This window comes from Salmo salar, chromosome 28 (genome assembly GCF_965601325.2).
Source record: "Salmo salar chromosome 28, fSalSal1, whole genome shotgun sequence".
Lineage (NCBI taxonomy): Eukaryota > Metazoa > Chordata > Actinopteri > Salmoniformes > Salmonidae > Salmo > Salmo salar.
Genome location: NC_138318.1, coordinates 32,023,298 through 32,049,338, shown reverse-complemented (window position 1 = coordinate 32,049,338; position 26,041 = coordinate 32,023,298). Strand labels below are relative to the sequence as shown.

Here is a 26,041-nt window from a genome sequence, read left to right as displayed (position 1 = left end):
TTGTAATCAATAACGACTTGGGAGTTTTTCAGGATGAAAAAAAAAGAGACGGAAGCTAAGCACAGGCAAAATCCAAGAGGAAAACCTGATTCAGTCTGCTTTATACCAGTTACTGGGAGATGAATTCACCTTTCAGCAGGACAATAACCTGAAACACAAGTCCAAATCTACACTGGAGTTGTTTACCAAGAAGACAGTGATGATCAACAACCAATCTGACAGAGCTTGAAGAATAATGGGCAAATGTTGCCCAATAATTTTTACATTTACATTTTAGTCATTTAGCAGACGCTCTTATCCAGAGTGTCACAAAATCCTTCGTTGTGTTGCAGGGAAGACCAAAATGCAGCGGAGTTGTGGATACTCATATTTTAATTAACAAACAAAAAAGAGTAAAGCATCCACTTGACAAAACAATAAATGATACCCACAACACTAAACAGTTTTGCAGGCTCACCAACGCAGTGCAAAAACAACTACCCACAAAACCAAGTGACAAACATACTCCTACATATATGACTCCCAATCAGGAACAACGATCCCCAGCTGTTCCTGATCAGGAGTCACAAGACCAACACAGAACAATCACACACACACACACGACTGCCACGTCCTGACCCCAAAACTACTACAACAGCTCCATCTGCTGGTCAGGACGTGACAGTACCCCCCCCTCAAGGTGCAGACCCCGGATTGCACCTAACAACAAAAAAACACCAACAAACAAAATCCCCAACAAAACCCATAAACAATAACCCCTAAACAATAAGGGAGGGAAGGGAGGGTGGCTGCCGTCAACGACGGCACTGTGCTACACCCTCCCTCCCCAACCCACCTATCCTGGAGGTGGCTCAGGTGCAGGACGTGGACCTTGCTCCACCCTCGGCGTCGCCCACTTCGGTGGCGCCGATAGCTGCGCCAGGCAGACGGACCCCTCGGGCTGGGCCGGGGGGCAGGAGGGCCCCTCGGGCTGGGCCGGAGGGCCCCTCGGGCTGGGCCGGAGGGCCACTCGGGCTGGGCCGGAGGGCAGGAGGGCCCCTCGGGCTGGGCCGGAGGGCAGGAGGGCCACTCCGGCAGTTCAGCGCAGTCTGGGCAGTCCGACGACTGTTGACTGGTGGGCAGCTCCGGCGACTGTTGACTGGCGGGCAGCTCCGGCGACTGTTGACTGGCGGGCAGCTCCGGCGACTGTTGACTGGCGGGCAGCTCCGGCGACTGTTGACTGGCGGGCAGCTCCGGCGACTGTTGACTGGCGGGCAGCTCCGGCGACTGTTGACTGGCGGGCAGCTCCGGCGACTGTTGACTGGCGAGGCTGGGCTGACGCACTAGACTCCTGATGCGTGGGGCTGGTACTGGACGTGCCAGCCTGGAGACACGCACCTCCATGCTAGTGCGTCTAGCGGGAAACACCGGACCGAAAGGGCGCACTGGCGGTCTTGAGCGCAGGGTTGGCATCACCCCTTCCGGCTCGATGCCTACTTCGCCCTGGCACATGCGGGGCGCTGGTACCTTGCTTACCGGCCTGAAAAACCCAGGCCTCACCACAGCCCCAACCCCAAAGCACGGGACCTGTCCAGTCTGCCCTACAAGGGTACGGGGAGCTGGCCTGGGGCTGTAATCTCGCCCCGCCAAATAGCCCTTGTGCCCCCCCCTAAAAAATTATTGGGGCTGCCTCTCGGATTCTACCTGCCTCCCAGGCAGGTTGTCACAGTGGACCCGCAACTGCGCCCATGTCCAGTCAATCCTCTCCATCAACACCTCCAGCGACCAGGAATCCATCACCTCCCGAGCGCGCTGCTTCCAACATTCCTCCCTCACTTGCCTCTGTCCTCTTCTCCGCTGCTTGGTCCTTTGGTGGTGGGTAGTTCTGTCACAAAATCCTTCGTTGTGTTGCAGGGAAGACCAAAATGCAGCGGAGTTGTGGATACTCATATTTTAATTAACAAAAAAAGAGTAAAGCATCCACTTGACAAAACAATAAATGATACCCACAACACTAAACAGTTTTGCAGGCTCACCAACGCAGTGCAAAAACAACTACCCACAAAACCAAGTGACAAACATACTCCTACATATATGACTCTCAATCAGGAACAACGATCCCCAGCTGTTCCTGATCAGGAGTCACAAGACCAACACAGAACAATCACACACACACAAGACTGCCACGTCCTGACCCCAAAACTACTACAACAGCTCCATCTGCTGGTCAGGACGTGACACAGAGCAACTTACAGTAGTGAATGCATTTCATTTCATGCATTTTCTGTTGTTGTACTGGCCCCCTGTGGGAATCAAACCCACAACCCTGGCGTTGCACACACCATGCTCTACCAACTGAGCCACAGGGAAGACCATAGGTAATGGTTCAATCCAGATGTGGAAATCCAGGTGTGGAACGCTCTTAGAGACTTACCCAGAAAGACTCACAGCTGTAATCACTGCCAAAGGTGCTTCTACAAAGTATTGACTCAGGGGTGTGAATACTTATGTAAATGAGATATTTCTGCATTTAATTGTCATGTTTTCACATTGTCATTATGGGGTATAGTGTGTAAATGGTTGAGAAGAAAATCAATTAAATCCATTTTTAAATCATGCTGTAACACAACAAAATGTGGAATAAGTCAAGCCGTATGAATATTTTCTGAAGGCATTGTACATTTTAAACTGAAAAATCAGATTCTCAGCGTAATTCCGTTACCATGGAATTTAACCATTACCTATGACCTTTCCAGGAAAAGTTGCCTTACTCCTGGCCAGCACTGTACTGGAGGTGTTTGTCCCAGTAAGGTTTTAGTCCAAGCAGGGTGAATTATTATAACACCAACAGGATAGTCCATGTACATGTATGATCTCTGCAGTACTGTTTGTGGCAACCTCTTTGGCATCATAATTGTCTCCTCCAGTGTGTTGCAGATTTTTTCAGCATCAAATATTTGTTGTACAATATTGTCTTAAGGTGTGGTTCCATGGACTATGATTCATTCAGCAACCCACATAGAGAATGTGAGAAAGACACCTCATTTCTGTATTTACTGTACTCTGACAATATGTTCCTTTCTGGTTCACCTGGTTGGACTTTGTAGGGGTTATAGGTGATAGGCTCACGCAGGACAAAAACGTGAGGTTGATCGATCCCCGTCGAGGGAGGAGTAGATTTTTTATATATGACAGTAAAAGATTCGTATGACTATATCATTTATTGGCACCTTCAATTCTTGCACATTTCCTCATTAAAAGTATATTTCAACATTCATGTCTGAAAATTTGCTCAACTGCCAGGGGTACAGTGTCCCTACAAAATAATAGTTGGGGTACGAACTGTCTTGATTGTATGAAGAGGTACAGTAACTTCCATGACCATTTAGCAAATGTATTGTAAGCTAGCCAATGTTAGTTTGACTAGCCTAGCCAGCTACTATAAATGTCAATTTTTGTTTCATTAGCCATCTCTGTCAGTGAATAAAACAATTTAAGGCACTGGCAATCGGCCACGACAATGGGCCTCTGGATCTTGTCACGGTTTCTCTGTGCATTCAAGTTTCCATAGATAAATTGCAATACACTTCTCCAGCATGCCCGTGGCTATCAAAGGTGAGCATTTGCCCACAGAAGTTGGTTACAGTGCAAAACTGTAAAAAAAAAAAAAAAAGTGAAGACCCTGGGAAGGACGACGAGCATGGAGAGGAGCTTCGCTGAGACGGTTTCTGTTGAAGTTCTTCGGTTGTGCAGTTTCATCAGCTGTCCGGGTGGCTGGTCTCAGACGATCCTGCAGGTCTGGTCTCAGACCACTGCAAGAAGCCGGATGTGGAGGTCCTGGGCTGGCGTGGTTTCACGTGGTTTGCGGTTGTGAGGCCAGTTGGATGTACTGCCAAAACCTCTAAAACAACGTTCGAGGCGGTTTATGGAAAATAAATAAACATAGAATTCTCTGGCAACAGCTCTGGTGGACATTTCTGAAGTCAGCATACCAATTGCATGCTTCCTCAAAAATTGAGACATCTGAGGCATTGCGTTGTGTGACAAAACTGCACATTTTAAAGTGGCCTTTTATTGTCCCCATAACACGGTGCATCTGTGTTATGATCATGCTGTTTAATCAGCTTCTTGATATGCCACACCTGTCAGGTGGATGGATTATCTTGGCAAAGGATAAATGCCCACTAACAGGGAAGTAAACAAAATTATACGCGATGCTCCATAATGACATTGTCACGTCCTGACCAGTATAAGGGGTTATTTGTTATTGTAGTTCGGTCAGGATGTGGCAGGGGTGTGTTTGTTTAGAGTGTTTCGGGGTTTGTTGGGCTATGTTCTTATTTAAGAGGGGTGTTTGTTTAGAGTGTTTCGGGGTTTGTTGGGTTATGTTCTTGTTAGTCTATTTCTATGTTAGTTCTAGTATGTCTATTTCTATGTGGTGTTTGTTGGGTTGACCTTCAATTGGAAACAGCTGCTCCTAATTGCTTCTAATTGAAGGTCCTATTTAAGAGGGGTGTTTTTTCTATGGGATTTTGTGGGTAGTTGTTTCGTGTATAGCTGTATGCCTTACAGGACTGTTTGTCGTCGTTGTTTTTGTATACTTTTGTTTTGGTTTTCCTTCTTTCTGCCAAATAAAAAGATGATGAGTGTACACATTCCCGCTGCATTTTGGTCCAATCCTTACTACGCCCGTGACAAACATAGCGAAAACAGGTTTTTAGAAACCTGTTTTATTTACATAAGTATTCAGACTCTTTACTATGAGACTTGAAATTGATCTCAGGTCCATCCTGTTTCCATTGATCATCCTTGAGATGTTTCTACAACTTGATTGGAGTCTACCTGTGGTAAATTCAATTGCTTGGACATGATTTGGAAAGGCACACACTTGTCTATATAACGTCCCACAGTTGACAGTGTATGTCCGTGCAAAAACCAAGCCATGAGGTCGAAGGAATTGTCTGTAGAGCTCCGACACAGGATTGTGTCGAGGCACAGATCTGGGGAAGGTTACCAAAAACTTTCTGCAGCATCGAAGGTCCCCAAGAACAGAGTGGCCTCCATCTTTCTTAAATGGAAGAAGTTCGGAACCACCAAGACTCTTCCTAGAGCTGGCCGCCCTGCCAATGATCACTCTGACAGAGCTCTAGAGTTCCTCTCTGGAGATGGGAGAACCTTCCAGAAGAACAATCATCTCTGCAGCACTGCTACACCATGTGCAGACGTGTTTGCCGTTATCAAATGTAAATGTCATCTTTTTAAAATCTTTTTTGTATATATTTCAATCTCTTTTTCCATTTTTAAATTAAATATACCTTCCGGCAACTCGTCTCACCCACTGCGATACGGATCCGCTTTTTTTTAGACCTTATAGCTAGAACCTCCATCAGAAGCTAGCCATCAGATGCTAACCAGCTAATTAGCTACTAGCTATTTAGTCATTGTTAGCCACTGCTAGCGGCTTTTACCTCTAGCTCAGACACCAGCCGCTTTTACCCTGGATAATACCCGCCAGTCTGCACAACGCCAGTCTGCACAGCGCAACATCAATCCTGAGCATATCAGGACTGCTTTTCTCCATCATTACCCCAGGCTACTCCATTACTGGACCATTATTCCAGATCCTTGCAGCTAGCTAGCTGCTACCGAGTGGCCCAGCCCCGAAGCTAGCCTTTGAACAAGGCCCATCTCCAGGCCTGCTCAGTGGACCCCACTCGGCTACACAGCTGATGCCTCCCGGACTCTTCACTAACATGACTAGAAGCCACTACGTCGCCGGATTCCTGTCGTAAGCTCTGGACCTTTGCATCGGATCATCGCTACTAGCTAGCCGCTACCGAGTGGCCATAGTGGAGCCACTCGGTAGCTTTGTCCCGAAGCTAGCACCAGTTAGCCTGGAGCCAGGCGCATCTCCCGGCTAGCAAACAATATTACTCAAGCTACATTACCTCTTTTGCCAATTGGCCTGGACCCTTTGTCAACACGTAGCCCCGCAGCTCCACCACGACTGGTCTGCCGACGTAATTCCATCCGACGTGCCCTCAACCGGCCTTTGTCAGGCGTTGATGAAGACGCTTCTGCTAGCCCCGGCCTGCTAACTTCTCCTGCTTGCCAGCGTGGTAACGACTTCCCTGTTTCATCTATTGCTGTTCACTGGACCCTAAGATCACCTGGCTACATAGCTGATGCCTGCTGGACTGTTCATTAATCACGGTACTCCATTTTGTTTGTTCTGTTTATCTGTCGGCCCCAGCCTGGAACTCAGGCCCTGTGTGTAGTTAACTGACCCTCTCTGCCCGTTCATCACCATTTTACCTGTTGTTGTTGTCTTAGCTGATCAGCTGTTGCTGTCTTACCCGTTGTCTTAGCTAGCTCTCCCAATCAACACCCGTGATTGCTTTATGCCACGCTTTATGTCTCTCTCTGTCAATATGCCTTGTATACTGTTGTTTAGGGTAGTTATCATTGTTTTATTTTACTGCGGAGCCCCTAGCCCCACTCAACATGCCTCAGATACCTCCTTTGTCCCACCTCCCACACATGGGATGATCTCACCTAGCATAACTAGTACCTCCAGAGATGCAACCTCTCTTATCATCACTCAGTGCTTAGGTTGTCTCCACTGTACCCACACCCTACCATACCAACCCCTGTCTGTACATTATGCCCTGAATCTATTCTTCCACACCCATAAATCTGCTCCATTTATTCTCTGTCCCCAACGCACTACACGACCAGTTTTGATAGACTTTAGCAATACCCTCCTACTCCTCTGATCCTTGGGTGATGTGGAGGTTAACCCAGGCCCTGTGTGTCCCCAGGCACTCTCATTTGTTGACTTCTGTAACCGTAAAAGCCTTGGTTTCATGCATGTTAACATCAGAAGCCTCCTCCCTAAGTTTGTTTTACTCACTGCTTTAGCACACTCTGCCAACCCTGATGTACTTGCCGTGTCTGAATCCTGGCTTAGGAAGGCCACCAAAAATTCTGAGATTTCCATCCCCAACTATAACATTTTCTGTCAAGATAGAACTGCCAAAGGGGGTGGAGTTGCAATCTACTGCAGAGATAGCCTGCAAAGTTCTGTCATACTTTCCAGATCTATCCCCAAACAGTTTGAGCTTCTAATTTTAAAAATCAATCTCTCCAGAAATAAGCCTCACTGTTTCCGCCTGTTATAGACCCCCCTCAGCTCCCAGCTGTGCCCTGGACACCATATGTGAATTGATTGTCCTCCATCTATCTTCAGAGTTCGTTCTGTTAGGTGACCTAAACTGGGATATGCTTAACACCCCGGTCGTCCTACAATCTAACTAGATGCCCTCAATCTCACACAAATCATCAAGGAACCCACCAGGTACAACCCTAAATCCGTAAACATGGGCAACCTCATTGATATTATCCTGACCAATCTGCCCTCCAAATACACCTCTGCTGTTTTCAATCAGGATATCAGCAATCACTGCCTCATTGCCTGCGTCCGTTATGGGTCCGCGGTGAAACGACCACCCCTCATCACTGTCAAACGCTCCCTAAAACACTTCTGCGAGCAGGCCTTTCTAATGGACCTGGCCCGGGTATCCTGGAAGGATATTGACCTCATCCCGTCAGTTGAGGATGCCTAGTTGTTCTTTAAAAGTAATTTCCTCACCATCTTAAATAAGCATCCCCCTTTAAAATAACGTAGAACTAAGAACAGATACAGCCCTTGGTTCACTCCAGACCTGACTGCCCTCGACCAGCACAAAAACATCCTGTGGCGTACTGCACTAGCATTGAATAGTCCCCGCGATATGCAACTTTTCAGAGAAGTCAGGAACCAATACACACAGTCAGTTAGGAAAGCAAAGGCTAGCTTTTTCAAACAGAAATTTGCATCCTGTAGCTCTAACTCCAAAAAGGTCTGGGACACTGTAAAATCCATGGAGAATAAGAGCACCTCTTCCCAGCTGCCCACTGCACTGAGGCTAGGAAACACTGTCACCACCGATAAATCCACGATAATCGAGAATTTCAATAAGCATTTCTCTGCGGTTGGCCATGCTTTCCTCCTGGCTACCCCAACCCCGGCCAACAGCTCCGCACCCCCCACAGCTACTTGCCCAAGCCTCCCCAGCTTCTCCTTCACCCAACTCCAGATAGCAGATGTTCTGAAAGAGCTGCAAAACCTGGACCCGTACAAATCGGCTGGGCTAGACAATCTGGACCCTCTCTTTCTAAAATTATCCGCTGCCCTTGTTGCAACCCCTATTACTAGTCTGTTCAACCTCTCTTTCATATCGTCCGAGATTCCTAAAGATAGGAAAGCTGCCGCGGTCATCCCCCTCTTCAAAGGGGGAGACACTCTAGACCCAAACTGTTACAGACCTATATCCATCCTGCCCTGCCTTTCTATAGTCTTCGAAAGCCAAGTTAACAAACAGATCACTGACCATTTCGAATACCACCATACCTTCGCTGTGCAATCCGGTTTCCGAGCTGGTCACGGGTGCACCTCAGCCACGCTCAAGGTACTAAATGATATCATAACCGCCATCGATATAAGACAATACTGTGCAGCCGTATTCATCGACTTGGCCAAGGCTTTCGACTCTGTCAATCACCACATTCTTATCGGCAGACTCAACAGCCTTGGCTTCTCAAATGACTGCCTCACCTGGTTCACCAACTACTTCTCAGACAGAGTTCAGTGTGTCAAATCCGAGGGCCTGTTATCCGGACCTCTGGCAGTTTCTATGGGGGTGCCACAGGGTTCAGTTCTCGGGCCGACTCTTTTCTCTGTATACATCAATGATGTCGCTCTTGCTGCAGGTGATTCTCTGATCCACCTCTACGCAGACGACACCATTCTGTATACATCTGGCCCTTCTTTGGTCACTTTGTTAACAAACCTCCAAATGAGCTTCAATGCCATACAACACTCCTTCCGTGGCGTCCAACTGCTCTTAAACTCTAGTAAAACTAAATGCATGCTCTTCAATCGATCGCTGCCCGCACCCCCCACCCGACTAGCATCACTACTCTGGACGGTTCTGACTTAGAATATTTGGACAACTACAAATACCTAGGGGTCTGGTTAGACTGTAAACTCTCATTCCAGGCTCATATTAAGCATCTCCAATCCACAATTAAATCTAGAATCAGCTTCCTATTTTGCAACAAAGCCTCCTTCACTCACGCTGCGAAACATACCCTCGTAAAACTGACTATTCTACCGATTCTCGACTTCGGCGATGTCATTTACATAATAGCCTCCAACACTCTACTCAGCAAACTGGATGCAGTCTATCACAGTGCCATCCGTTTTGTCACCAAAGCCCCATATACCACCCACCACTGCGACCTGTATGCTCTCGTTGGCTGTCCCTTGCTACATATTCGTCGCCAGACCCACTGGCTCCAGGTCATCTATAAGTCTTTGCTAGGTAACGCTCCGCCTTATCTCAGCTCACTGGTCACCTTAGCAGCACCTACCCATAGCACGCGCTCCAGCAGATAAATCTCACTGGTCATCCAAAGCCAACACCCACTTTGGCCGCCTTTCTTTACAGTTCTCTGCTGCCAATGACTGGAACGAATTGCAAAAATCACTGAAGTTGGAGACTTGTATCTCCCTCACTAACCTTAAGCATCAGCTATCTGAACAGTTAACTGATCTCTGCAGCTGTACATAGCCCATCTGTAAATAGCCCACCCAACTACCTACCTCATCCCCATATTGTTTTTATTTACCTTTTTGCTCTTTTGCACACAAGTATTTCTACTTGCACATCATCATCTGCACATCTATCACTTCAGTGTTAATTTGCTAAATTGTAATTGCTTCACTACTATGGTCTATTTATTGCCTTACCTCCTTACTCCATTTGCACACACTGTATATAGATTTTTCCATTGTGTTATTGACTGTACTTTTGTTTATCAGATGTGTAACTCTGTGTTGTTGTTTTTTTGTCGCACTGCTTTGCTCTATCTTGGCCAGGTCGCAGTTGTAAATGAGAACCTGTTCTCAACTGGCCTACCTGGTTAAATAAAGGTGAAATAAAATTAAAATAAATGTTTTTAAAAACTCCACAAATCAGGCCTTTACAAATCAGGCTTTTATGGTAGAGGGGCCAGATGGAAGCCAATCCTCAGTAAAAGGCACATGACAGTCCGCTTGGAGTTTGCCAAAAGACACGTAAAGACTCTCAGACCATGAGAAACAAGATTCTCTGGTCTGATGAAACCAAGATTGAAGTCTTTGGCCTGAATGCTAAGCGTCACGTCTGGAGGAAACCTGGCGCCATGCCTATGGTGAAGCATGGTGGTGACAGCATCAGGGATGTTTTTCAGTAGCAAGGACTGGGAGACTAGTCAGGATCGAGGCAAAGATGAATGGAGCAAAGACAGAGAAATCCTTAATGAAAACCTGCTCCAGAGTGCTCAGGACCTCAGACTGGGGCGAAGTTTCACCTTCCAACAGGACAACAACCCCAAGCACACAGTCAAGACAACGCAGGAATGGCTTTGGGACAAGTCTCTGAATGCCCTTGAGTGGCCCAGCCAGAGCCCAGACTTGAACCCAGTCTAACATTTCTGGAGAGACCTGGAAATAGCTGTGCAGCAATGTTCCCCATCCAACCTGACAGAGCTTGAGAGGATCTGCAGAGAAGAATGGGAGAAACTCCCCAAATACAGGTGTGTCAAGCTTGAAGCGTCATACCCAAGAAGACTCGACTCTGTAATCGCTGCCAAATGTGCTTCAACAAAGTACTGAGTAAAGGGTCTGAACACTTATGTAAATGTGGAATTTCAGTTTTTTGTGTGTAGATTGATGAGAGAATAAAACGATTTAATACATTTTAGAATAAGGCTGTAACCTAAAACAATTTGGGAAAAGTCAAGGGGTCTACTTTCCGAAGGCACTGTATATTAATGGATGCCAAGGGAACCAGGCTTCCCCAAAAAAATGTCCCAGGAAAAAAATGACAAAAAGACAATTATGTATATTTCGTCTCTCTGTGTTTTCATAATTTTCCTTCAATGTATCTCACCGGAGAAAGCATACAAGTGTGCAAAACAGTGCCCCTCTGTCTCTGTGTGTGTAGGCCATCTATCTGATGCTGTCTAGTCCAAAAGAGTATGACATTGTTACCACCTGTATCTCTGAATTCAAGAGAAGCCAGTGAGCATTTGGCCTCCTTTTGATAAAAAAAAAGTATAAAATAATAGCCAATCAGCGTTGAGCTAAACTGAGTGAACTCACTGTGAATGGTCCTGGCATACCAAAAAAAAAGTGTCAAGGAAAGCCAGTTTGGATTTGGCTTCACTCCAATTAAATCACATCGAGAGCTATACACCATTGACAGAAACAACTTTAAATTGTTACATCTCGATGAGTTGGTGTCTTCCGGTGGCTGGCTAGCTAGCTAGCTAAAAATGGCCTTTTCCTAAATGAGCCATGGATGGAGATGGGGATTTGGACTTGTGGTTTTACTTAATTCTCCGTACTGGCCGATGATTATAACAGAGATTCTGATCCAACCATAAATTCATACATGATGCCCCTGGCCTGAGAGGATGGAAGTTCAATATGTAGCTCATTGTAGAAAGCTAATGTTAACTATCAAACATTGCTCATGAAAGGAAGACAGGCTAGCAAGCAAGCATTTTAGCCAGGTAGTTTAGGACAAAAAAGAAAAGCGTGTACTGTATGATAGTCATAGACCGTTTCATCAACATGAAAGAGAGGAGGATGGCACTTGCGTTTCTCTACAAGTAGGGTGTCAACATGTTGTTTCTACTTGCACGAACGAACGTACCCACACACTAAAGAGAACCATGGACAGCCACATATTTAGTTTACATTGATTGGATTAAATTGTTTTTGGTATATTTTAGTTGTCACTGTATTAGACTAGGCATACGTGATTTGAGGATGATGAAATGTTGAAGTTGAAATGGTGCTGGAATAGTGGAGGCAGCTCCCGTTTTCTTTGCGATATCTCCATGGTTCTAAATCAATAGTTGTTTAGTAGTCCAAAAATGTTGAAAACATTAACTTGCTTGACCATGCTGTAGGTCATGTAACTGTTTGTTACATGCAATATGCTTTGTGGACTTCATCAGACAGAAGTTGCTCTCCGGTTTTGTGATAAAAAGACACAAGTCTTCCCTGTGGCTCAGTTGGTAGAGCATGGTGTTTGCAATGCCAGCATGGTGTTTGCAACGCCAGGGTTATGGGTTTGATTCCCACGGGGGGGCCAGTACAAAAAAAAAAGAATTCATGAAATGTATGCATTCACTACTGTAAGTCGCTCTGGATAAGAGCATCTGCTAAATGACTAACATGTAAATGTAATGAAACAAAGGTGTGGTTGAATTTATTCTGCTGCTGTTTTTTTTTTATTGTCTCGGCCTTAGGCCTATAAATCACAATCGCTCGGCATATAAACTAACAGGTTATAGAGCAAACAATGCTATTTTCACAACAGGTTGTAATATCGCTTTTTTATTTCCTTGCTTGGCTTCCCCAGTGATTTCACACACGCACCGCTACTGATTGGTTATGAGCTTATATGTAGATTGGTAGGTGAAATCATATTGGATCGACAGTCAGAAGCTGATATTGCGAATTAGGATAGACCTCTAACAATATAATATGACAAAATAGCTGTTATGTGTGCAATGCATACAGTCTTAGAAAAAAAGTGTTCTCCTTTGTGGAGAGATCGAGTTCTTCCTTGAACCTTTTTCATCTTGAGAACTGTTTTTCCAAGAAAGGATTCTTTGATTATTCTTTGGAAGGAAAGAAGGGTTCTACATAGAACCTTTCTGAATAAGCTTTTTTATTGTCTTGTTCATTCTTTTAAATTGTGCCTGAGCATTAGTGTTTACATTTTAACATTTTAACATCAGGGGTTGAAACCGGCAGCAACCATAACGATGTTTCGTCTGGAACCTATTTTTGGTTCTGGATCAGGATTGTGTGAGATAGACTCCCATGAGTTTAACCTGTGGTCAATTCCACATTAACAGAATTATGCTGAGACTTCAATTTTTCACTTTAAAATGTATTCCCCCCCCAAAAATTATGATTTCAAAGGTTAACAAACCATACAACTTATGCACAATGACTATTTTGAACAATTTACATAGTAAATAGAAAAATAACAAAGTTTGGTAACAGAAACACTGTAAAATCTACCTCAGTTACCAAACTTTGTATTTGCACAGTTCTTTCTGTAAATGTGTTTTTGTAAAATGTTCAGTGGAAATTGTTAAGTAGTCCTTGTACATAGATACATTTTGAAATGATTTTTTTTTTCTCGGCGTAATTCCGTTACCATGGAATTGAACCATTACCTATGACCTTTCCAGGAAAAGCTGCCTTACTCCTGGCCAGCATTGTACTGGAGGTGTTTGTCCCAGTAAGGTTTTAGTCCAAGCAGGGTGAATTATTATAACACCAACAGGATAGTCCATGTACATGTATGATCGCTGCAGTACTGTTTGTGGCAACCTCTTTGGCATCATAATTGGCTCCTCCAGTGTGTTGCAGACTTTTTCAACATCAAATATTTGTTGTACAATATTGTCTTAAGGTGTGGTTCCATGGACTATGATTCATTCAGCAACCCACATAGAGAATGTGAGAAAGACACCTCATTTCTGAATGTACTGTACTCTGACACAATGTATTAACAATAAATAAAACCTAACCACACAGTACTGTTCCTTTCTGGTTCCGCTGGTCTGACTTTGTAGGGGTTATTAAAGGATGTATGGTAACGTCTGTGGTCCTGTTCAAGTCCTGTTCAAAGGGCTGAATAGACTTATCGACAATGAGCTAATACAGTTGAAGTCGTAAGTATACATACACCTTAGCCAAATAAACTCAGTTTTTCCACAACTCCTGACATTTAATCCTAGTAAAAATTCCCTGTTTTAGGTCAGTTAGGATCACCACTTTATTTTAAGAATGTGAAATGTCAGAATAATAGTAGAGAGAATGATTTATTTCAGCTTTTATTTCTTTCATCACATTCCCAGTGGCTCAGGAGTTTACATACACTCAATTGGTATTTGGTAGCATTGCCTTTAAAACCTGTTAGGGCTAGGGGGCAGTATTGACACGGCCGGATAAAAAACGTACCCGATTTAATCTGGTTACTACTCCTGCCCAGTAACTAGAATATGCATATAATTATTGGCTTTGGATAGAAAACACCCTAAAGTTTCTAAAACTGTTTGAATGGTGTCTGTGAGTATAACAGAACTCATATGGCAGGCAAAAACCTGAGAAGATTCTGAACAGGAAGTGGCCTGTCTGACAAGTTGTTGTTCATCTTGGCTCTTTTTATTGAAGACTGAGGATCTTTGCTGTAACGTGACACTTCCTACGGCTCCCATAGGCTCTCAGGCTGAAACACATTATCGCGTTTGGATAGTGGCCGGTCAGAGTACTCTGAGACTCAGGCTGTTTTTATTTTCTCTCTCTTTGTACGTATACACGCTTTCCCGGTCGGAATATTATCGCTTTTTTAACGAGAAAAATTGCATAAAAATTGATTTTAAACAGCGGTTGACATGCTTCGAAGTACGGTAATGGAATATTTACAATTTTTTTGTCACGAAATGCGCCATGCTCGTCACCCTTATTTACCCTTTCGGATAGTGTCTTGAACGCACGAACAAAACGCCGCTATTTGGATATAACAATGGATTATTTGGGACCAAACCAACATTTGTTATTGAAGTAGAAGTCCTGGGAGTGCATTCTGACGAAGAACAGCAAAGGTAATAACATTTTTCTTATAGTAAATCTGACTTTGGTGAGTGCTAAACTTGCTGGGTGTCTAAATAGCTAGCCCTGTGATGCCGGGCTATCTACTTAGAATATTGCAAAATGTGCTTTCACCGAAAAGCAAGCCTCCCCCTTTTTCCTCCAAACATAACGATGGTCATTATGGCCAAACAGTTCTATTTTTGTTTCATCAGACCAGAGGACGTTTCTCCAAAATGTACGATCGTTGTCCCCATGTGCAGTTGCAAACCGTAGTCTGGATTTTTTATGGTTTTGGAGCAGTGGCTTCTTCCTTGATGAGCAGCCTCTCAGGTTATGTCGATATAGGACTCATTTTACTGTGGATATAGATACCTTCGTACCTGTTTCCTCCAGCATCTTCACAAGGTCCTTTGCTGTTGTTCTGGGATTGATTTGCACTTTTCGCACCAAAGTACGTTCATCTCTAGGAGATAGAACGTGTCTCCTTCCTGAGCAGTATGACGGCTGCGTGGTCCCATGGTGTTTATACTTGCATACTATTGTTTGTACAGATGAACGTGGTACCTTCAGGTGTTTGGAAATTGCTCCCAAGGATGAACCAGACTTGTGGAGGTCTACAATTTTCTTTCTGAGGTCTTGGCTGATTTCTTTTGATTTTCACATTATGTCAAGCAAAGCGGCACTGAGTTTGAAGGTAGGTCTTGAAATACATCCACAGATACACCTCCAATTGACTCAAATGATGTCAATTAGCCTATCAGAAGCTTCTAAAGCCATGGCATAATTGTCTGGAATTTTCCAAGCTGTTTAAAGGCACAGTCAACTTAGTGTATGTAAACTTCTGACCCACTGGAATTGTGATACAGTGAATTATAAGTGAAATAATCTGTCTGTAAACAATTGTTTGAAAAATTACTTGTGTCATACACAAAGTAGATGTCCTTTTAATGACTTCAATCTAAGTGTATGTAAACTTCCGACTTCAACTGTAAGTGTGATTGTGTCATTTTTACTCTGTGTAGAGTAAAGCACTCAAAACCACACCCATTATTATCATATTTCCCAGCATGCTCTATTGTTGGTTGATTTTCAGAATTGTTTGTTTCAAAATCTGTGTTTTTGCATGTACATTGATTCGTTGATTAATCTTTTGTTGCACAAAGATAAAAACATAGATTTTTCTAAACAAATCCAATCGGTTCGTAGTGGGACTTATTACACCCATTACTGAGATGGTTGTTCCAGTTTATATGATTTAGGTAGTATCAATTCTCATAATTGAGTAAACCTGGTAGTCATTCAGAAAGCAGGTTGCTAATTATAAAAAAAAAAAAAAAATCTAATTATTGGAACTCCTCACTGTATTTCCATAGAAATTATGTATCACTTTGCAAGGCTTTGAAATGTGACTTTCAGTCCTGATGTGGCCTGTGAACCAGGAGTTTCTGACCACTGTGTTAGGATATAACTAGGCCCTGAAAGAAAGCACTTACGATATATGTAATGTACTGTCATAAAAAATATGCAAGGCTGGTAGAACCCTCTACAAAGTGTTCTACCTAGCACCAAAAAGGGTTCTCATATGGGGACAAACGGAAGAACCCTAAATGGATCTACTTAGCACCCTTTTTTCAATGAGTGTACGTACCTGTGACCATGATAATGTAATGGAGACTGCTCATGAAGAGTGATGAATGACTGTCTCTCTCTTTCCTTGTCTCTGTACCCGTCCCTGTCCCTCTTCCTGTATCTGTCCCTTTCCTATTTCCTGTCTCGGTCTCTGTCAGGATGAATGGTGCCGTAACCAAGGGTTACGAGGAGGATGTAGGTAATAGAACGTCGGTGTACGTTCACACCGCCCACGCCATCACCGAGTCTCCTTATCTATTCCATGAATATGGCTACAACAATGCACCTCATGACGAGGTAGGTTACCACAGTCCTTCTGTTGTACTAGACCACAGCAACATTTTTAAAGGCCCAGAGCAGTAAAAAGCTAGATTGTGTTGGTAGTTTGGTGATATCTATATGATTGATTATATGATTTATATGAGTTTGAAATAACACTCTGAAATTGTGAAAATTATGAAAATGCCTTTTTTGTGTAAGAGCCTTAAATTTCAGCCTCTTCAAGTGGGATGGAAAGGGGATACCTAGTCAGTTGCATAACTGAATGCATTCAACCCAAAATGAGGGGGGGGGGGGGGGGGGGTTGTTGTTGGGGGTTAACTGCCTTGCTCAAAGGTGGAACAGCTTGAGGATTCGAACCAGCAACCTTTCAGTTACTGGCTCAACGCTCTTAACCGCTAGGCTACCTGCCGTACCATGTTCTCTTGAGGATTGACGCCCGAATAAACTTTCTGATGAAGATTTAGTCTAAAGTGCATTATAGTGACATGGAAAAATTATGATATTTCAATTTGACAATAAACGGGAGCTAGTAAAAATATTTCTGGAAAATGTATTCTGATAAATTCTAAATTATTGAATTGACGCGTCATTCAGGGCAGGTGGGGCAGAGCCTGTTTGTTGCCTGCTTTGCATGTTATTTTGGAATTAATACGTGTCACATATCAGTTTGCTAACAATGTAAAAACATATTACCATTGAGTTAATAAAGCTGCATACAAACATGGTCGGTTTTTTGCTTTCTTGAGTAAGGCAGCTCCAAAATGCATGCATTTCAGCCTAGCTCAGTGCTTTCTGTGGTGGTGGGGCAGCCAGGGGAAGATACGGAGTGTAGGGGTTGGTAATGTTCTCTAGTTGTGCCGTGATTGGCTCAGTGTTCTCTCACTCATGGGGACACTATGTCACTGCAAAATCTATGGGTAGAGCTCGAAAGTTCAAGCCACTTGGGTGCTGCCTTAGACTTACATTAGAAGTGCCCATCCAAGAAGGCTCAAGGTTGTTGGCCACAGATAAAATGACATCAATCACGTTTTATCTACAGTAGCTTCGATTGGACTGATACTTTCAAAATTTTAGCTAGCAAGCTAGACATCATGCATCAAGTCGGCAATCTGCTGGCAAATCCTTTTAATCCTTGTCATATGAAGAGAAATTATAGATTAAATGCATCTGTGCTCATCGGCCATTGGACATAAACATTACACAACAAGTTGGAAATCGCAAATTCAACAATGAGTGCTAAGGCGCCACTGCAGCCCGGGTTTGATCCCAGGCTGTGTCATAGCCGGCCGTGACCGGGAGACCCATGAGGCGGCGTACAATTGGCCCAGCTTCATCCGGATTAGGTTTGGCCGGCCGGGATGTCCTTGTCTCATCGTGCTCTAACGACTCCTTGTGGCGGGCCGGGCACCTGCAAGCTGACATTGGTCGTCATTTCGACAGTGTTTCCTCTGACACATTGATGCGTCTGGCTTCCGGGTTAGAACTTGTTATTATACTGAAGAATATACCATGGGCCTCTGCCCTGTAGAATATCATGCCATTCTGCCCTGAATAGACGGCAGGCAGGGGGTGGGCTCCAATCAGGGCTGTATGTAAATATATAAACATTTGTATCCCTACGCCCACACAGCCGGACTGAGTAATTCAGTGGCCCAAGAAGGCACAGGGAATTAAATTATATATATGTTTTTTTTTGTTATATAAAAATAAACAGTGATTTATTAGACAAAGTGATGATTTAAAAATATAATAAAAGACTGCATGTGGGCTGTAAGAGTCATGACAGATGGTATTGTGTTCTCACACATGCAGTCACACACACACACATCTCACACACACACACACACACACACACACACACACCACACACACACACACACACACACACACACACACACACACACACACACACACACACACACACACACACACACACACACACACACACACACACTGCTGATTGCTTAGTGTCTCTGTTCTGTGCAGGGTATAAAGTATGTGCTGATTCCAGAGGGGCTGAGGGATTTCCAGTGGCTACAGGGTCTATTGAGGAAGACACCAGTCTCTGAAGGACCCTACAAGAACAGACAGTAAGCCTGTGATGTGGATAGTCTCACACACACACTATTTGCCCCCCCCCCCCCCACACACACACACACACACTCACTCACTCACTCTACACTGCTCAGTGTTGTCTCTGCTGTCTTATCTGCAGGCCGTGGAAGTACTACTCAGGACAGTTTGATGAGAACCGCTTCTATGTTCTCCACCCTGACTTTCTCAGATATATCCGCAAAAGGTATAACAAAGTGTCCAATAATAATAATAATAATAATTTGGTGGGTGCTTATATTTGTCCTAACGTGTTGTCCAATAGGTGTTGTATGACAGGAGAGAAGGTTAGCACTCCTCTTGACAAGGATGAAAAAGGCCCTAGTCAGTAGACTAGGGCCTTCAACACACATATGGTTAAGGCACTTCGTGGCATCTTGAATGTGGTCCATTCTGGCTTAGTTGGTAGAGCACAGTATTTGCAACGTGACAATTGTGGGTTCGATTCCAGGTTGGAACCACCCATACGAAAGTGTATGCACACATGACTGTAAGTCACTTTGGATAAAGTTGTCTGCTAAATGGCATATTTTATATTTAAGAAGACACACAACATGGGGCAGTTCCCATAGAAATTACTAGTCAAGTTAGCTTAGCAAGGTCATAGCGCCAAGCTAGCTACGTAGAACCCTGTGATCACATTCAGTGCTTGCAGTGCAGGAGTCGCTTCTAAGTGACTTCTGAAATGAAACTGTGCGTGTGTGCTCCTCATCTGTAGGTTCATGTGGTCCCAGGAGATGAAGAGTTCATGGTGGTCTATATTCAGACCTACTAACGGAGCATTCACACTCTTCCTGGCCCTGCACACCTGTGACATGGTGAGTCTGTACGCCACGAACACACACACGCAAACACAAACAATGGAGGAGACACTAATATGATCACCATTGACTTATTTGATGGCCTTATGTGGGTTCGATTCCAGTTGGAACCACCCATACGAAAGTGTATGCACACATGACTGCAAATCGCTTGGATAAAGTTGTCTGCTAAATGGCATATAATACTTAAGAAGACACACAACATGGGGTAGTGTACCATAGAAATGACTAGGTACGTTAGCGCTTTATGGAATTTGGGGGCTACAGTCTACAGATAGAGAACATGGTGTCATCGGAGATCCTCTTCTCTCTCCCCCTTTCCCCTCTCAGGTGGATGCGTATGGATTTATCACAGAGGACCACGATAAATATCACAACTACTACGTTGAGAGGAACTCTAAAACCAAAGTCATCTTCTACGCTAATCACGACTACAACCTAGAGATTAAGACCTGGAAGAAACTCCATGACACCAAGATCATCCGGCTTTATCAGAGACAGGAGGACCCAGAGGGAAAGACAGGCAAAACAAAACAACCATAAAACCCTGTCTGTCTGCAGAGGTGGACAAAGATACAATTGTAATGGGGAAATTTTCATATTTAGTTGTGTGGTTAACACAATGTTCAGCAAATTGATATATTGTTCCTTTCTGTAATACACATGATTTCCAGTGTTCTGTTTGTGAATCTCGGGTTGATGGTGGTCACTAGACTCAATGCTATATGTTATGGATTAAACTCAATTTTCAACCCAGGGACTGTGGTTGAAAATTAGCCGGCTGGCTAAACCGGCACTTTCACTGAAACGTTGATTAATGTGCACTGTCCCTGTAAAAAAAATACAAATAAAACTCAAATAAACTCAAATAATTGTTGATAGTGACTGACGCCAGACTGGAGGTACAAGGACTCAAGACACACTGATTATTATTGTATTGTGTGAAACACTGTGATTATGAAGCAGCTGGCAAAGCCACTACGTTTTGTTCCGACTTCCTATTTCTATGGTCTTACAAGTCTTGTCTTTCTAAAATGGTGGCCGTGAGGCTTGCCACGGTACAAGCGTTGATTCTATGTCTCTCACTTTTGTCAGTGTTATTTGTACGGAGGTCTAAATATTTACACAAATACAGTCGTTTGGAACTACTAAGCATCAGGGAGAAATTATATGGCGTCTCTGATCCACAACATCGTTCTTTACCTGTGGAATTGACTAACAACGTACCTGGGCAGTCACTGCCTACAGGTGGGAATACACCCGGACATGGAAGGAGAGCTGGCCCCCTCTGCCTGCCTTGCTACTATCGAACGTCCGATCACAAAATGGATGAACTCCTGCTTTTGATCCGAACTAAGAGAGATTACGGGGAATGCTTTGCCATCTGTCTGACTGAGACATGGCTGGACCAATCTTTTATTTCATTTTTTTTACCCCAATTGGTAGTTAGTCTTGTACCTTCGCTGCCACTTCCCTATGGACTCGGGATAGGTGAAGGTCGAGAGCCATGCGTCCTCCGAAACACGACCCTGCCAAGCCACACTGCTTCTTGACACACTGCTGGCTTAACCCGGAAGCCAGCTGCACCAATGTGTCGGAGGAAACACCGTCCAGCTGGCGACCAAAGTCAGCTTGCAGGCGCCTGGCCCGCCACAAGGAGTCGCAAGAGTGCGATGGGACAATAAACAAAGTTCAAATGCCAAGACTCAGAGATCATTGAGTGCTTTTGAAATCTGTAGCCTATCTCTGCTGCGCTGTATCAGCACAATGGACAACGCCCTACACCAAGGCCATTTTGGTAATGAATATAGGACACAAGATAGATAGGGCAATTCACCTATTAAACAGCCTATGTGAATGCAGTCGCACACACAACCGTCTTACCAAAATAATGCAAATAAAATGCTGAAAGTAGTAGCCTAGTTATTTTTGAAAACAAAAATACTGAATTGCAGTTTGGCTTAGAATACCGACACAACCGCGAATTGGAACGAATGAATGCAAACAGAACAAAACCGGGGATCCAAATAACCAAAACAGCCTATTAAATTAATGTTTTTGGACAAAAAAACCTGCGGGCGGCTAGGGTAGGATTTTAGGCTAACCTGGGCTGGCTCCTCTGTTCCAAGATCATCAGGAAAAGTTGGAGGAGGAGCGATTATCCTGGCGGCGCTTGTGGAAGGGTGGGTAGGCTCTGCCCACGGAGCTAGCTGGAGCTTGGCGGCGGCCTCATGGTGTGATGCTGCTGCTCATCGCTCTCCCTTGTTTGGGTACTTTGGCGAAGCCAATTTCTGATATCCATCATGGCAGATTAGCTGGTTTGAGCTAGCTAAATAGACTAAGGCTAATAACAATAATGCTTTTTTACAGCTAGCTAAGAAACTAACTAAACTTGGTAGTGTTGGGGCGTGAGACAGAGTTGAGTGAAGCAGCTTCAACGGTAAACTTGACCCCGCCCTTATAAATCAAAATCAAATATTACAGTGGAGAAGTATGACGTTATTCACTTAGCCTACCACAGAGATGAGAACCGCTTTTCCCCACTTTTTATGGAAACCCAAAGGATTCATACCTAACCTCCCCGTGGCTTTCCATAGCTCCCTCTACAAACACTGCAGCGCGAACTGTCCATTGTGCTGACACAGTGCAGCGGAGATACAGAACTTTTTGTGCCAACCTGTCACTCAATCATTTTAACTTTTCATTGTAACCTTTTGGTTATTTTTATATAGGGACATAAAACAAAAACTGAGGGGGCTCAAGTTTGAACTGAGGGGGCTAAGCCGCCTTTAGCCCCCTCGTGGAGCCGGATCCGGGAGGGGAGTTTGTCAGGATCAAAATACATATGAAAGGAGCAAAGCCCAGTTTAAAAGTTTGAGGAAAACCCGCCATAGGATAGTTTTATTTTTCAGCAGGACAGTTACACAAATTGTAATGTCAAAGACACACCAGAATTGCTTTCCAGGAGGTGTTGAGTGTGAATATTGCTGTCAGGGGCGAAAATCTGATATCAACTTTGGAGGGGACAATTACAAGAAATTTTCTCAAGAGCAATTCCTGAGGGGGACACCAAAAGTAGTGCTGTAACACATAGCCTACATTGTAATATGGTAAATGTATATTGAGGAACCAAAGAAATAAGGTGTTTGCCGTACTCCTAACTACCGGTACCCAAAACTACACAACTAATCACAACAGCAATACCATTGCCTTTAACAAATCTTAGTTCAGTCACCAGTTTAAGTTGAGAGTGGGGGTATCCATGGCATTTTCCAATTATGTTCCTATTTTACAAGTCAAAAAAATTGAGAACCTTTCATAATGTTGCTAAACAAAGACTCAACAAACTTACCTGAGACTCCCTGTCTCTGCCAGTCTGTCCCTGCATACCTGTCCCCAACTCTGCTGTCTGTGTGCCATCTGTTGCCTGCTCTGCCTAATGACATCACTGTGAAACATTTCCATTAGAATTTCATTTCTTTCTTATGAACATTTTATCAACTAGTCTTTGAGATATTAGGCTACTAGGGTTCTTACTATGCGTTTTGGTGTATTGAAAAATACTCTGATGTCCGTCTTTTATTTTTCTGCCATTTTTCTACCTGGCTGGCTGGCTGGCTGGCTGGCTACACACACACACTGTGTGTAGGTTATTTATAGTAGGAGATGGGCTTCTATCATCTTCTATCATTCTATTTGGGCTTCGATCTAAAAGGTAGCTAGCCTCTATGGGCTAGGTGGGACGCTTGCGTCCCACCTACGTAACAGCCACTGGCAGCCTGTGGCGCGATTTTCAAAACCGTAAAAATCCTATTACTTCAATTTCTCAAACATATGACTATTTTACAGCTATTTAAAGACAAGACTCTCGTTAATCTAACCACACTGTCCGATTTCATAAAGGCTTTACAACGAAAGCAAAACATTAGATTATGTCAGCAGAGTACCAAGCCAGAAATAATCAGACACCCATTTTTCAAGCCAGCATATAATGTCACCAAAACCCAGAAGACAGCTAAATGCAGCACTCACCTTTGATGATCTTCATCAGATGACAACCCTAGGACATTATGTTATACAATACATGCATGTTTTGTTCAATCAAGTTCATATTTATATCAAAAACCAGCTTTTTACATTAGCATGTGACGTTCAGAACTAGCATACCCCCCGCAAACTTCCGGGGAATTCGCTAACATTTTACTAAATTACTCACGATAAACGTTCACAAAAAACATAACAATTATTTTAAGAATTATAGATACAGACCTCCTCTATGCACTCGATATGTCCGATTTTAAAATAGCTTTTTGGTGAAAGCACATTTTGCAATATTCTAAGTACATAGCCCAGGCATCACGGGCTCGCTATTTAGACACCCGGCAAGTTTAGCACTCACCATAATCATATTTACTATTATAAAAGTTTGATTACCTTTTGTTGTCTTCGTCAGAATGCACACCCAGGACTGCTACTTCAATAACAAATGTTGGTTTGGTCCAAAATAATCCATCGTTATATCCGAATAGCGGCGTTTTGTTCGTGCGTTCCAGACACTATCCGAAATAGTAAAGAAGTGTCGCGCGCATGGCGCAATTCGTGACAATAAAATTCTAAATATTCCATTACCGTACTTCGAAGCATGTCAACCGCTGTTTAAAATCAATTTTTACGCCATTTTTCTCGTAGAAAAGCAATAATATTCCGACAGGGAATCTCCTTTTCGGCAAACAGAGGAAAAAATCCCAAAGGCGGGGGCGGTCGGGTCACGCGCATAAGCCCAGTGTCCCTTGATCGGCCACTTGAGAAAGGCGATAATGTGTTTCAGCCTGGGGCTGGAATGACGACATTCTGTTTTTTCCCGGGCTCTGAGCGCCTATGGACGACGTGGGAAGTGTCACGTTAGAGCAGAGATCCTTAGTAAATGATAGAGATGGAAAAGAAGTTCAAGAAATGGTCAGACAGGCCACTTCCTGTAAAGGAATCTCTCAGGTTTTGACCTGCCATTTGAGTTCTGTTATACTCACAGACACCATTCAAACAGTTTTAGAAAATTTAGGGTGTTTTCTATCCATATGTAATAAGTATATGCATATTCTAGTTACTGGGTAGGAGTGGTAACCAGATTAAATTGGGTATGTTTTTTATCCAGCCGTGTCAATACTGCCCCCTAGCCCTAACAGGCTAGCAAATGTGAAACAGATTAAAATGACAAGAGTTGACAGCTGTATGAGTTCACCATTTACACAACATATGCTGCAACCTTTTGTACTTTTAATAGTTTGTTTCATATTTGCTGGCTTCCAACAATAGCTGAATTTGCAAAGCTAGCGAGCACCAATTCAGTTTCAGTGGTGTTTGCTATAATCTTTGCTACCCGGGTTAAATAAAGGTGAAATAAAATAAATAAATAAAAGTTCCCTTGCGACAATTTAGCTTTTGCAACTAGACCATTAAATATATTTAAGACAATGGTAGAAGAGAGTGTAGTTCTGTTCAGTTTGGACTTCAGTTTATCGCTAACCTTATCACAGGGACTTTGAAGCACTAACTTACATCATCTGCATGCTGATCTTGGAATAAATTGACGATAGCAAAGATTCCATCTTTGACGACGCCATATAAATGGAATAGGTACTAGCTAGCTTAATAGTTAATATTTGCGCGCTAGCTCTGCATATTCAGCTAGTGTGTGTGCGCGATTGACTAGATTAACCTCACGTCAGTTACGTTCATTGAGTGCCTTTCAGACAGTAGATACGACCCCTCTGTTACCTTGCCAACTAAGGAACTGGCAGTGGATCAAACCATTATGAGGCAAAGGGTGGGGGGGTCGAAATCTTTTGAAAAACGCGCTATTAAGTGTCTATAATCAGCACAATTGCTTTCATTGCGTATTATTAATATTATTTAAATTACATAGTTATGTTTCACGTGATATATTGGGGGGGACAAATCATATTTGTCCCAGGATGGGGGGGTCGTGTCCCCCCCGTCCCCCCCCCGGATTTCCGCCCCTGATTGCTGTCCATCAATGATTCCTAACCAAATTTACTGAGCTTGAGAAATTTGGACAAAAACAATGGCTACAGTATACTGTATGTTTTCCTAAGAGTTGTGAAAAAGTTGGTAGAATGTTATTCAAAATGATTCACAGCTGAAATGGCTGCCAAGGTGTTCCCAGCAAGTATTAACTCTGGGGTGTGAAGACATATTCAATCCAGACATTTTTATTTTATGTATTTATTTAACCTTTATTTAACTAGGCAAGTCATTTAAGACATTTTTTTTTATTTACAGTGACGGCCTGCCCTGGCCAAACCCTAACGATGCTGGGCCAGTTTTGCGCCGGCCTATGGGACTGCCAATCACAGCCGGTTGTGATACAGCCTGGAATCAAACCAGGATCTGCAGTGACGCCTCTAGCACTGAGATGCAGTGTCTTAGA

General features: G+C 43.7%; 2 protein-coding genes and 1 non-coding gene across 3 annotated transcripts in view; 2 read left to right on the top strand and 1 right to left on the bottom strand.

The window, feature by feature from the left end:
• LOC106589847 (alpha-N-acetylgalactosaminide alpha-2,6-sialyltransferase 2) overlaps positions 1 to 20,470 on the top strand; it is a 36,523-nt gene extending 16,053 nt beyond the window's left edge. The window contains exons 5-9 of the mRNA XM_045710076.2: positions 16,537 to 16,675; positions 18,647 to 18,750; positions 18,876 to 18,959; positions 19,491 to 19,590; positions 19,924 to 20,470. Coding sequence (XP_045566032.2) covers positions 16,537 to 16,675; positions 18,647 to 18,750; positions 18,876 to 18,959; positions 19,491 to 19,590; positions 19,924 to 20,136 — 640 coding nt within the window. The 3' untranslated portion in view covers positions 20,137 to 20,470. The remainder of the gene's footprint in view (positions 1 to 16,536; positions 16,676 to 18,646; positions 18,751 to 18,875; positions 18,960 to 19,490; positions 19,591 to 19,923) is intronic.
• LOC106589844 (E3 ubiquitin ligase Rnf157) overlaps positions 1 to 22,029 on the bottom strand; it is a 91,200-nt gene extending 69,171 nt beyond the window's left edge. Inside the window, exon 1 of the mRNA XM_014180240.3 lies at positions 21,699 to 22,029. The gene's annotated coding sequence lies outside the window, so the exon portion shown is untranslated. The remainder of the gene's footprint in view (positions 1 to 21,698) is intronic.
• Positions 19,038 to 19,171, top strand: LOC123731491 (U6atac minor spliceosomal RNA). The gene has a single exon (XR_006762644.1). It is a non-coding gene; the product is annotated as a U6atac minor spliceosomal RNA (small nuclear RNA).
• Positions 22,030 to 26,041: the final 4,012 nt, after the last annotated feature.